This window comes from Opisthocomus hoazin, chromosome Z (assembly GCF_030867145.1).
Source record: "Opisthocomus hoazin isolate bOpiHoa1 chromosome Z, bOpiHoa1.hap1, whole genome shotgun sequence".
Classification (NCBI taxonomy): Eukaryota; Metazoa; Chordata; class Aves; order Opisthocomiformes; family Opisthocomidae; genus Opisthocomus; species Opisthocomus hoazin.
Genome location: NC_134454.1, coordinates 29,539,289 through 29,553,143, shown reverse-complemented (window position 1 = coordinate 29,553,143; position 13,855 = coordinate 29,539,289). Strand labels below are relative to the sequence as shown.

The 13,855-nt window shown below is 39.6% G+C and overlaps 1 protein-coding gene across 6 annotated transcripts in view; it reads right to left on the bottom strand.

Annotated features, from left to right (window-relative positions):
* Positions 1-13,855, bottom strand: part of SSBP2 (single stranded DNA binding protein 2) — a 202,138-nt gene that overhangs the window by 35,773 nt on the left and 152,510 nt on the right. For 3 of the 6 annotated variants that reach the window (XM_075411740.1, XM_075411744.1, XM_075411742.1), the window contains 4 exons: positions 11,247-11,306; positions 6,614-6,680; positions 6,348-6,418; positions 2,468-2,559 (listed from right to left, as the gene is read on the bottom strand). In XM_075411740.1, coding sequence (XP_075267855.1) covers positions 2,468-2,559; positions 6,348-6,418; positions 6,614-6,680; positions 11,247-11,306 — 290 coding nt within the window. The remainder of the gene's footprint in view (positions 1-2,467; positions 2,560-6,347; positions 6,419-6,613; positions 6,681-11,246; positions 11,307-13,855) is intronic. The other 3 variants (XM_075411741.1, XM_075411745.1, XM_075411743.1) reach the window with 1 other exon arrangement.

Genomic DNA, 13,855 nt, shown 5'->3' with positions numbered 1-13,855 from the left:
GAAACCCAGACCACAGTAACCCCTTCATTTTCCTTTTCATCAGTGTAAGTCACTCCCTTTGACAAGAGGAAAAAAGAATACTCAGTTTAAGAGTAAAAAAATTATTCATCTAGTCAGGCATGCAATGATGGAGCTCCTTACAACGGTCTGTGATTCAGCATGTAACACAGGTCAGGATACGCTACAGCATAATATTCCAGTACTAGCGCTTTGGCCTCTCTTGTGCCTTTACAGTGCATTGTAATAAGCAAAGGGACAGTATGAAGTCTTCTTCAAAACCAAGAAAGAGTATTCTGTTCCCACTTTCGGCTGAGCTGGAGTAAAGATAAGCTTGTAAGAAATGCAAAGGAGTGAAGTATATGCCTGGTAAGACATGGAGACAGCTATGGTTACCTACTTCATCATTATTGCTTCACATCATGTTCTTCTCAGAAGACCATATACTGTATCAAAGTTCATTAATTTTGCAAGTAAAGGACTCAAATTCATGGTGTCCCCTTCAAGAGGACATACAAGTTTGAAGGAAAGTGTACTTGCCACAACACTGAATTCAAAGAACATGATCTATATTTGTTTACTGGCTCAACACAAGATGAAATCTGCTTATTAAACGCTGTAATAGGGAAATGTTAATATTTCAATGCATCTTCTCTCTTTCTGGCAGACCAGGAATTCTTTTTGTCATCCAAGAACCTGTTCTCTACTTTTTCTTACATAAACGCTCATCTATGTGGACAAGTAGCCTCAAAATATGTTAGCTATCCTCAATTTTACTTTTACAACATTTTATTTTAGAAAATTAATTTTATTTTCTTGTAATTCATTCTCCTCCTGAGGACAATTACTGTAGTGTTTATCTTACACTCACACTGAATTTCAAATACCTGAATATTTTTTCTACATCAATTTTGTTTAAAAGAAGAAATGCCTACCCTTGGTAAGGTTCCTAGAATTATCTTGAGTCCAACATATGATGCCTATGATAGAGTAACACCCAACTTTAAATTTTATTTTGTTTGCTTCAAGAGTTCAAGGTATGTCTGAAAATCAGAAGAAGTTAAGGATATGGTGAATTAGATTTTTTTTTTAACACTATCATCTATCTCAGTACCTCTTTTACTTTTTCAGCTTGGCAACTCTTTACTTGAAATGAAAATTATCATCTCTCATTTTATGTTTCCTATAAAAATAAGAGTAAAAATGGGTATCTACAATATAATGATAACTAGTATATATAAATCTTCACTGCGTTTTCTGTGTCAATCTGCTGAAAACTCATTGTTCAAAGACAAAGATGTAAAAGGATTAAGAAAATAAGATGTTCTCTGCTTTGGGCTGTAAAATCAATCAAGTGTCTTGATAGCCGGATCACCACACAGCCTTCTATGAACACCCCAGGGTCTGCAAAATTACGTATGGTTATGTAAAAAAGGACTAACTTCAGTAGCGGTAGGGCCATGATACAAGAATGGCTTAACGATCTTTGGTCTGCGGTATGCTAAAAGTAACTATAGCAGCCTCTTTAAAATTTGTGAATCTCTGAAAGAGAGAAATCTAAATAATACAAGGAGCACCTAATTTTTATTTTTTTTTTTTCCCAGGGTTGCTAATCATGTAAGCAACTCCAAGCAAGCAAAAGATTTAATCTAAAGTGCAGAAGATTGCTCATGCTGGGCTACTTGCTATGCTAAAATCCTCAGCTTAAATCTGTTCTGGTCTATGAATTTTACATCTGAAATTTTTCTGCACACTTAGAAAGAGGTCGTCTACAGATATAAAAGGCATAATATACTTCCATGACTAAATCCATGCCTGAAATGTATCAGTATACCTTAACTGAACTCAGTCTATATCAACTTCTACCAAACTATAATCGAGTCCCAGAAGAACACAGAAACACTGAAAAGCTTACACACATATCTGTCATACTCTTCTAACAGTTTAGAGTTGAAATACATGTAGTTATGGAAATAAAAACAGCAACAGAGAGAGAATCATCTGTGCTTCTTCTTTCATATATGTCTGTTCTTTAGAAATAATTCTAGACAATTGTTTTATTTTGCTAAAATTAAATACTTCTTTATTTTGCAGAAAAGAACCATACTTGTACCATTTTTTACAAAATGTTTAATCAGCAAAGTAAAAACATAAATGAAAATAATGTCATTTAAAAAAAAATGCTTACAAGGATGTATTGGTGACTGTACTGACAAAATATTCCCAATATTTGACCTGTGAAAGAAACTGAGTATTTGTACAGACTTGTAGGGACAGCAAAGGCGCCTGTAAGAGATGCATGCAGAAGAAGGAAACTGCTGTGTGTTCACTTTTTTAAATTGCAGTTATCAGTCATCAAAGCATGTTATTTCTCAAAGCACATTCTCCTTGTCTTATGTATCCCAAATGTTACTTCTATAATGAAATAATGATTTTTCTAAATATTATAAGATTTTATTATTGTGCTTACATGTTCATTCCAGGCATCCCCGGGCCACCTAAAGCATTCAGTGGGGGTCTCATTGCACCTCCATAGTTCTGCAATGATAACCAAGGGTCAGACTACCACAAAACAAAAAAACAAAACCAAAGAGGAGGGGGAAAGAAAGGACAGCAGGTTAATGATATCCCCACATAACTGCTGACTGGATAGGCCAATGTAATTCATTCTTTCAGGACTTTCCATTGTTGACTTAAAAAAAGTAATATTGTTAACCCCAAGGAAAAAGAAATATAACCAATAGAAACAGATTAAGAATACTTCAAATGCCAGTTGTTTCAGGAGGAATTAATTACACATATAGAGGTCAACATCCAGCAAGGGGCAGGTTTTATAATATACTCAACTGTTATACCAAGGGACCTCATTCAAAATCAGAAACCTGGACTTAGATTCTAAGATTTCACATCATGGAACTTAAACAGAATTATTTTTTAATTAGATTTTGTTAGGATATCAATAAATGCTTGTGTAAAATTACACCATATGATTATCACTTTTATAACATACAGCTTAACATTTAACATTTCTCTTCTAATCAGTCAATTCTAGTAAGTCGATGGTAACTAATATGAAAAGTATTTAATATGATAATGAATGTTACAGTGATGTCAACAAACTGATTGCCCAATGCCTATAAAACCTGAGTTTATGCTCTGATACTATGACAAAAGTTTAACCATACTATTCACATGAAAAACTAAATTACACCTATTTTTATTTAGAGGAATGCAAGCAGAAATGTCTATCTCACCTTACAATCATAATGCACTCCGCGATCTGTGTTAATCCTGCTACGTTTTCCTGATATTTCAAAAGAATGGATAATAGCACATTCTTTAAAATGAACACCTGTGCATTTTGGAAGGAGGTGGGGACAAAGAAATTATGTATTTTGAAAAAAACAAGGTCACTGTTGCAGTCTGTTTTCCAATAATAGAACTAACAGACTCTATTTCATGTATAGTACACTAGAAACTGCGTAACTATACAGCTCAGGTTTATGGGTGTTCTCTGTATTGGTCTGATTCACAAAACCATGCAAACATGAAGTCATGAATACATGCGAGAAATCCAATAGTGATATTCAAAGTGTGGGTCTGGTGCTGTTATACTTGGACTGATATGACCTACCAGTTATCTCAAACTGACCTAGAACTGATCTGTAACTAGGAGAGGAGGTTCTGTTGCTGCAAACAAAACCCCCAAACTTAACAATTTTCTTAATTGTTAACAATCCTGAAAGTCTCTAATCGATAGCTGGATTGCAAGAACACAACCAGAGGCTGCAAACAGATGTCCTCTTCCAGACCCAGCAGTGCCATCTGAAGATATCATCCACACCTGCTGGTCGTCGATCACTACTCATCCCTGCCTTTTTGTGTGCAGCCAGTAGACCGACTGGTGCGCGTGCTCAGGCAAAAGCCAGCCAGATCAGCTCAAACCTCATGTTTAACCCAGGTTATCCTAGGTGATTTTGCCTGAGCAACTCCTCTGTCAGAACTGTAGGGCAGTTAACTGGTGAGTAGTCAAAGCAGCTGGGCACAGCAACATCCTCAGCTGGCACTCCTGGATCTGGAAGAGAACACAGTCTGACTGTAACAGAACAGCAGTTCTGTATCCATTTTATTTCATTATTCCATCTTGATGTGGAGGACTGAACCACGCTCCCTATTTGGTCTGGCTGGCATCTCCCCTATTTATTTTAATTCAGGAATCATTTGTGTGGAGAAGGGTTACAGATCTCTGTGGAATCCTGCAGGACTGGAAGAATCCTAATCAAATGTACTTCTAACTCTAATTACTGCTAATTCTAATCAAATGTACTCCATCCTAAAATAAAAGCACTTTCATTACGGCTACCAATATACACATTCCTTCGGCTGTAGCTCTGCTCTCTGCAGAAGTTAATGCCTCAACTTGTTCCTTACAGCTTTTTACTCAAAGCCACCACCAGCACAGTCTATCCAGCAGTTGAGTTGTTCATAGAAGCGCTCTCTAACGTCAGGTGGCCAAAGTGAGCGAGCTTAGCCACAATTTTTTTCTTAAATGTATCTTTTTGATTAGAAAGCATCAGGGAGCATGTGGGAGGCTCACCAGCAGATATGAGGGATGGGGAGAAGTAGTAGTCACAGATTGGAGGTAGTACCCCACTCATCCAGCACAACCTAATTCTTTGGAGCTTTTCACAGATTGAACCATTTACAACCATCCACTGCTTTTTGTTTCATGTTTTTTGGTTTGAAACAGTCTCAGATCATAAAATACAAAACTGAGGTAAATTTCTGTAAGTTTTCAAGCATATGCATGCTACACTGGACATAAGCATTTCTGTAATCAGCACACTGAGTGTTTTGCAAATAGACTGCCTGTGTAGCATGGTAGCAGGGCCTCCCACCACAAGCACACCTAAGTCAATTTTACAGCACTGTAGCAAGAGCATGTTAAAAGTAGGCGTGAAAGATTCATCAAATTTGGTTTTAGAACTGCGTTCTGTGAAGATCGTAGATGCCAGATACCAAGACAGATGATGATTCATTTATAGAAAAGATTGATTTGCAAACTTTAATTTTAGGTAGATTAGCTACATTTTTCCCCATTTTAAGAGGATGTTCAGCACAAGAAAGAAGAACCTTATAAAAACAGTGGATTTTAAGAGACAGCAAAAATGGAAAAATTATCCTTATAAAAACTGGCATGAGATTTGCCTGTTGTGTGACTAACGGTGCTGCATAAAGTATGGCAGCATTGCAAAGCTTCTCCTTCTACCTCCAAAAGGCAAGTGATAAATATACTTCAATGCTAGAGAAAAAATAACCAATATATTTAATAATGTTTTTTTGGTCACACAGCACAACTGGCTTCTACCAAGAAGACCCCAAATTGTAAAGACGGCTATGAAGAGATTTGAAAGGCAAAGCTATTTAATCATTTAAAATTTATTTGCTATTCCAAGCAACAAAGAAGTCACTAGAGACATTATCTGAAGTGGGGAAGTAAAAATACAAAGTGGGTACAACAAGCACACTGTGAAACAAAATACTGGGAAGACCAGTATGAAACACCACCACCTGAAGTCTCTCTCACTGAGAGCACTGACCAAATAACAGAATAATCTTTTGGATTCACATTTCAGGTATGCATCAGAATTAATTTGTTTTCTGCCTCAGTTTATTGTTGACATGTAATACAGACAAATATCCACCCATATTTTCACACTTTTGAAGAAAGAGCCTATGAACAATAATGATCAGGTAAGCACCTTGGCGAAGGCTGATTTTTGCAATCCAAGGTTGTTTCAGTCTTCAAAAACAGAGCTAGAGAGATGCTTGTGATTGACAAGGGGGAGAAATGGCAGCATGAACTTTGAATTTTACATTAAAATCTCTCTAGTGCTCACCAAAAATCTAGATGAATAGCGGATGAAAGAAAAACTTTACAGAATTTTAGGGGGTATTTTTGGTACAAAGAGTTTGCATAATTCAAAACTACAAATTCTTTCCTCCCAAACAGCATAATCAATTAGGTTGGGAGGATGAGGAAACACCTACTCAATCCTTCGTCTTCTTTACAAACGCCAGCCTTTGATTACAACATATACTGGCTGTAGTACAAATGTAACTTTTCTGAAATAAGCAAGTAAAAGGATTTCTCGTTTAATTTCAAATCTTAATTAAAATGACAGATGTTTCATTTTAGACTTTGTACAGCTGCAACTCAGAATGAAGTTTTGCAAAACAGAAAGTTTATTTTTAAATGGGATTAGAAGAACAAGTCTATGGAAAGTCAGGGTAACATAGCAGAAGTGCACGTCCACCAATAAAAACAGGTATCTATCTGTGGAAGGTACCTGTGGTCCTAACGGAACCATTCCTCTTGGAGGAGTCATTCTCTGCATTGGCCCACCCATGTTTGGATGCCCTGCAAATAAAATTCTGTAACTTAAAAAACTATGCAATACAAAAGCACCTTCTAAAACAACTTTAAAAAAACATTCCATTTTAATTAACAGGAAGCTTAAAAAGCTGCAGTAAGCTTTGAAACACAGAAAGAAAGACGTAAGTTTGAGAAGACAGTACTTTTCAATGGCCCAAATAATTGTTTCATTCAATTCACCTTGCTGTCGCGTTGGGTCCATCCCGCTAGGCAATAATGGCTGACTTCCTGGAACACCTCCGAGTGCCTGCAGGCACAGAAACCACAGGTTAAAAGCATACAACGCTTTGAAATTTATGTTAAAGACATAATGCAGTTATTTTGGTTTTAATTCCCGGATGTTTCTTCTGAGTCAAGAGTCATGTGGAAGGGTTAACTTTCCTAAACGCCCTAACTAAATGTGTTAAGTGCCTAACTAAACTAAAAGTCCAGAATGTCCTACAACCCTGACTACAGATTCACATGGACAAACTCCTGGACTTCTGCGGAATTATGTATAAATAATCTCAAAAATATACCTGCCTAGTTTGCTCCCCCCCCAATACTTCCTTCACGTCAGCTTACCTATTATTTAGCCTCCAAACACTGCATTTTTCTTGGGTACATGGGATTTTATCCAAACCTTCTAACTCTACAGTCCCCTTTTAACCATTATTTTAACATGTCCTTTCAGAGGTCAGGATGCGGACACCAATATTCTCCGAGAGAGCGCCGCAACTGAGCCAACCACACAGCATTCACAGAGTACAGTTAATTAGGGCTGTGATGTGGGGGACATTTTGTCTTCCACTCTGCCTTACTCCTGAAGGGCATCAATGACAAGACAAGCTTCTTGTTCATCTATGGGAGATAACAGTCACAAAACCTGCTCCTAAACCTTGCCTTCAAGCATGAAGGTACACTGTGTTCTTACTTCACCTCTGGTCCAAATCAAATGCTTTGCTTTTATGTCCCCACATTTTAATCCGCCATTTCGGTTTATAGTAACTTAATTAAGTTTAAAGCTAATTTCTCCAGTCTCTTACCTACAGTTTAGTAAACTAGACAAATGTTTTTATGAATGGATCTTTGTAGTTGATCCACTAGATGCTATTCAGAATTTCAAAACAACGTCACATTTTCAGTCAACACATATCCAGAATAAGTAAATCTGTTCTTATGAAAGCAATCTACTCAAGCAATAGAAATATTGCTTACTGTGGGAACGGATAGGTTACTCTTGACCTGGAAATACTGTAGTAGTCCTGGATACATTCAAAGGGGAACCTATCTGCAAATACATACTATACAATTCATTTCCACAAGAGGTAGGAAACTAAAAACTAAGGTGCATGTTATTACCTCAAAGGTAATACAGCCAAAAGGTATGGCACCGCAAGGTTCATGGAACAAACAAATAAACTGAGATAACACAATTTAAATCAGAGTTTTACATGTACTTCAGAGGCTTGAAGCCTGGACAATACATAAGAACAATAGACGCAGCGCACAGGGAAGTGTCAAATACTGGCAAAGCAAAACTGGTCACTTCTGCCAGAAATGGCAGGTGATACGCAAGGACATGGAGGCACTATCACAGAATCACAGAATGTTCGGGGTTGGAAGGGACCTCTGTGGGTCATCTAGTCCAACCCTCCTGCCGAAGCAGGGTCACCTACAGCAGGCTGCACAGGACCGCGTCCAGGCGGGTCTTGAATATCTCCAGAGAAGGAGACTCCACAACCCCTCTGGGCAGCCTGTTCTAGGGCTCCGTCACCCTCAGAGGGAAGAAGTTCTTCCTCATGTTCAGATGGAACTTCCTGTGCTTCAGTTTGTGCCTGTTGCCCCTTGTCCTCTCACTGGGCATCACTGAAAAGAGTCTGGCCCCATCCTCCTGACACCCACCCTTCAGATATTTATAGGCATTTATAAGGTCCCCTCGCAGCCTTCTCTTCTTCAGGCTAAACAAGCCCAGCTCCCTCAGCCTCTCCTCACAGGAGAGATGTTCCAGTCCCCTCACCATCCTCGTAGCCCTCCGCTGGACTCTCTCCAGTAGCTCCTCATCTTTCGTGAAGTGGGGAGCCCAGAACTGGACACAGTACTCCAGATGAGGCCTCACCAGGGCAGTGTAGAGGGGAAGAAGAACCTCCCTTGACCTACTGGCCACACTGCTCTTAATGCATTCCAGAATCCCATTGGCTTTCTTGGCAACACGGGCACACTGCTGGCTCATGGTCAACCTGTCGTCCACCAGGACACCCAGGTCCCTCTCCACAGAGCGGCTCTCCAGCAGGTCCACCCCAAGCCTGTACTGGTGCATGAGGTTGTTCCTCCCCAGGTGCAGGACCCTGCACTTGCCCTTGTTGAACCTCATCAGGTTCCTCTCTGCCCAACTCTCCAGCCTGTCCAGGTCACGCTGAATGGCAGCACAGCCTGCTGGTGTATCCACCGCTCCTCCCAGTCTGGTGTCATCAGCAAACTTGCTGAGGGTGCACTCTAACTCTTCATCCAGGTCGTTGATGAAGAAGTGAAACAAGACTGGGCCCAGTACTGACCCCTGGGGGACACCAGTAGCTGTAGGCCTCCAATTAGACTCAGCGCCGCTGATGACAACCCTTTTGAGTTCTGCCATTCAGCCAGTTCTCAATCCACCTCATCGACCACTCATCCAGCCCACACTTCCTGAGCTTCCCTAGGAGGATGTTATGGGAGACTGTGTCGAAAGCCTTGCTGAAGTCGAGGTAGACAACATCCATGGCTCTCCCCTCAACTACCCAGCTAGTCATGCCATTGTAGAAAGCTATCAGATTGGTCAAGCATGATTTGCTGCTGTGAGCACACCTGACTGCAGACTTAACTTGTGAAGTTGTTACACGGCGGATCATTACATGAGTGACTGCAGTTCCTTTCCAACACATCACATCACATCACATCACACACCCTTGCAGGGCTTGATCTCGTAGGACGTGATCTGGAGGCAACTTACGGGCACTCAGGTGGCACTTGGTTGGCACTAACTTTCCTTGCTACAAAGGCTAGATCTAGCTCAGATAACCCTTACACAGCACCGGACAGTGCTGCACACGCATGCCCTGTGTTACCGTTCCTTGCCTAAGAAACACAATTCCTACTGCAAGGCATTAAGGAATAGAGTTATAGTTAACATGGGGATCTTAACTCTGATTTTTACTGACTTCTGTCTAATCAAAATTTCAGCCTTTAAGCTGCACTACAATAGTTTATTACTTCCACATTCTGCCCATCTATACTGCAACTTAAATAATGGCAGCCTTGTTAAAAGCAGTAATTCATGAATGTGGCATAATGTAAATGAATTGCAAGAGCTGTACTTCACTAAGATTATGTGATTATGTTACAGTTCTGAACTGAAAATACCACAATATGCAGACAAAATGCTTCTGAAACCAGAACAGCAGGTTGGCAGCGCTTTCACAGCATTCACCACATCCAGTTTCTACCTGCCAGTATTTAGAGTGTTCAGGATCATCGAAAGAAAAACAAAAGGAATATGTGAAACCCAAACAGTGGTGTTTCTTTGGCTAAGACAGGTCTGAAAGGTGCAAAACTCAGGAAGATATTTTGTGCTGAGTTACAGTATGCCTGTAGAAAATATTTAAGTAAAGCACTAATGACACTGTGCTCTTACATTGTCCCTTGATGACCACTTCAACAAGGTTAACGACATTTCTGTCGTAAGGAAGTAGCTATGGTACAGGTAACCTGCTCTCAAACATTTGATCTGGAGGAACATTTGAAGAAATCTTGTGACCTGACATATCCAGCTCACTAAATTTTAAACTTCAACTTTCTGGCAATACCGTGCCAGTGCTGACGACAGTTTGTTGACATTGGATTACAGAGATACAAAAAGTAGCCAGAACTGAGGCTGGAGTAGAAAAGTCATACCAGCAAGCTGTGACAACAAGAAAGGCAGTCCTGGAAGTCTAAGTCACAGCAAAAAAACCATTCCATCTGTCCTATCAACTTTTCACAATATTGTAAATGACCCAGTTTTACTTTCAGAGCCTCACTGACATTTTTCTGCCTGCTTATCTCTAACTTTTCATCTGCTGACATCCCCTTTCTCCTCCTCTATCTGCACGATGGAGAACTTAAAAATACAAATTCTATCTGCTTCCACAACCATCTTTTCACAGATGGGCCAATAAAGGTCTCTGCTGACGAACAGCAGCTCATTACTCATTCTTGTTACACTGGCATGCGTATCCTTTGAAGGAGATGAGATAAAACTGGGAATCTGATGCTTTTATAAAGTCCTTAGAGTGTCTGTAAGCCATAGAGCACTTTACGGCATCTGTTTCTCACCAGTAACCTTCGTATTTACTGTGAAATAAATATAGTTCATATATCCAACAGAGAATGGGAGGGAGTGATGCATTTTATGCAGAATTAAGTAAAAAAATTCTCAGAGCTAACTGCTTGGTGTGGTTAGGAAAGTTTAGAGTGTAACAGCTATGGGGACATTCTGCCTTCACGTCAGAGCAGGCAGTGTTGGCTGGCTGAGGTTAACTGAGAGCTGTACAAGGCAGCTATATCCTCCCTCTGTAGACAGGCTTAACACACAATAAATTTTGAGGTGTAGACACTAAGTAAGCATAGGAAAGTGAGCTGGGAGTGGCATGCCCACACCTTATGCAAACAACTGTTTAATAGTCAGATAAAACGGGGTGGAGAGGGGATGAGTGAGATTTGTAGCCAACGAGCCACTGGTAGCCAACAAGACAACATTCCCTGTTCCCACCACTGCACCATCACCCTAGACCACAATGGTACATCAGTGTCAAATTCTTACCTGATTGGGTATTCTTAAAGGTGGCCTTGGACCTCCAGGGTACCGAGGGGACATGAAAGGCTATGAAAAAAAAGAAATACTGCTAAATAATTAAACTTAGCTTGTAAATATGGCATTGAGCCATTGCGCGTATGGCTTGTGCCATGCTCACAGATCAGGCATCCAGCCTAAATACCTCCACAGAGCATTCTGTATATTATTCCACGTTTAGCAGAACTAAGTAAATTTAAGAGATTCCTAGCAAATGCATCTGCGAAGACATATTCTTTCAAACTTTGTTACAGCTACTGTGAATGTAGCAGACTATTTATTATTTATTACTCTACAGAAAATAACCATTACAATCACACATCCGCACTTTCCACTAGAGAAGGCAAAGATAGAAACCCTTGAATTGAAAAGAAAAATATTTTGGGGATAGTCAAGAGGTAAGTAACAGCAAAACAATTTACAAATATTTTCCATTCACTTTTTCGTATAAATAGAGTAAAATACAATACAACATTTAACCTGTGAGGGCACAGATTGCAACTTTATGTCATAAACATTTAGAACTTTGGTGGTTTAAATGAACCATCCTTATTCAGTGCTACTCCTCCCATCCCTGCTTACATAACTCCATGCTCATTCAGTACATCTCCTGTCTCAAAATCTAATATACACCCAAATCTGTCATACTACCTGGCACCCTGTGAGGTTTTAGTGCCTCTGCTACTTTGTGCCCACAAACAAGGTTAGTGACTTATGATAAACAAATGGTAGTACCAGCAAACACATTTACCACCTCTACTTCTTCCGTACCAAACTGTGACAATAATGTAGAAATCTAAAACGCTGGGAGATTAGTGGCAAGTCTGAGATCTACATGAGAAAGGCACAAACATATGACTAAACAGATGATGAAGAGGATCATCTTGGCAGGCAAATGTACCTATAACTCCAAAAGAAAATGAAGAGCTGAAACTATGACTGTGAATACAGGGACAAAAAAGACTGACTCTTTGTATCACTAAAGAGGAGCTCACTTTTGTTCATGACACTGTCACTGGAGACAAGGCATAGACAAAGGAAAGGAGCCTGCTGGGACTTCCCAATGGCAATTGCTGGTGACAAATGAGCTGCTGCATATTTAAACCCACTTGGGGTCTCTTCGAAAAGAAACAAATATACCTACACAGGCATCATCTAGTCAGCTGTAGCTAAGGACCACTGGCACATCACTAGAAGTCTATTATCAACACCACCGTTTTACAAACGGATGGCATATTTCAGCTCCGTCAGCAGCACTGCATTACAAACTACAATGCCAGTGACCATCAGTGTTAGTAATGCATGTATTCATAGCAGCAATAGCCAGCAAAAGAATTATAATTATGCTACCAGTAATTAGTAATGGAATTTTTCCTATGTTCTTGCATAAAGAAATTTAACAGAACCTTTCACATCTCACAATCAGATAAAGTTGAAATAATGTAACAGGTACCTGAAAGCAATTTAAAATACACAGGGTTTACAAACTGGAGAAGTAAGTTCAATGACAACTGTGAAAAGATTACTTTAATTAAAAAGGCATTCTAAATTACATGCTACAGAAGCGGGAGGCTTCCTCATGTCCCCTCTCTGATGGTGAGATTCTCTGATAAGAAAGAAAGAAAAAAGGATTCTGCGTGTGATGAAGGCTGCAAACATGCAGGCCACTGTAAAGCAGTAGAAGTGCAAGGAAATTAGAATCTCAGCAATTTCCATAAAGGTCAACCAACTGCACTGTACAGCACGCAGCACACTCTAGTGATTGGCTCTTGGATTCGGCTTAGCTCATTCAGCACACAAAACCTTAACTTTATTTACAGTTGCACAGCTCATAAAAGGGAAATCAGCAGTGTCTCTCAAGTCAATCATATCTTAATGTAGAATCACACTACTAACACAAGTACATAGTAGTGCGTTATTGGCAGAACATCTACTGGTTTCAAGCAGGACAGAAACCTGCTTATGCCCTCTCTTCCCAAGGGGTTCCCCTTTCTACCCAGTTTATAAAAATACCTAAAAACTTTTTTTTTGTGTAGCACTGAAATTCTATCAAAAAAGATGAAATGAGTACTCCACTGCATTAAGGAGAGAAAGAAGCTTCCTCATATAAAGTCACAATTCCACTTTTCAAAATACAACTCACATTGTTTCTAATGCCTGCCAATTAGAGTCTATACTTATTGGTGTGCTGCGCCCCTGAGGTCGGTATCTGCTTCAGATTTTTGAGAAGGTCTCGATCTAGGTAGGTCTCAAGTCTACTTAAAAGCCTCACAGAGTACGACCAGGATTATCCTCCGAAATTATATACAAATCATGCATTATACTGTGTTGAGGCACTGCTTCCTAAGCAGGCATCAAAGCAGACTTTAATTTGAGAGCTAGTGCATCTGTTCTTAAATGACTTGTTAGTTCATTGTATGCAATAAGTACATGAGCCTCTTTGATATAACTCTGTCTTACAAGAAGGCATATATACATTAAATATTTATATATCTCTGTATTCCCCTTAAACATATTTGTGGAAGTGTTTAAACCTTCTCGCGTTCTTTAAGCAACTGAATCCAAGTGGAACTGCAATG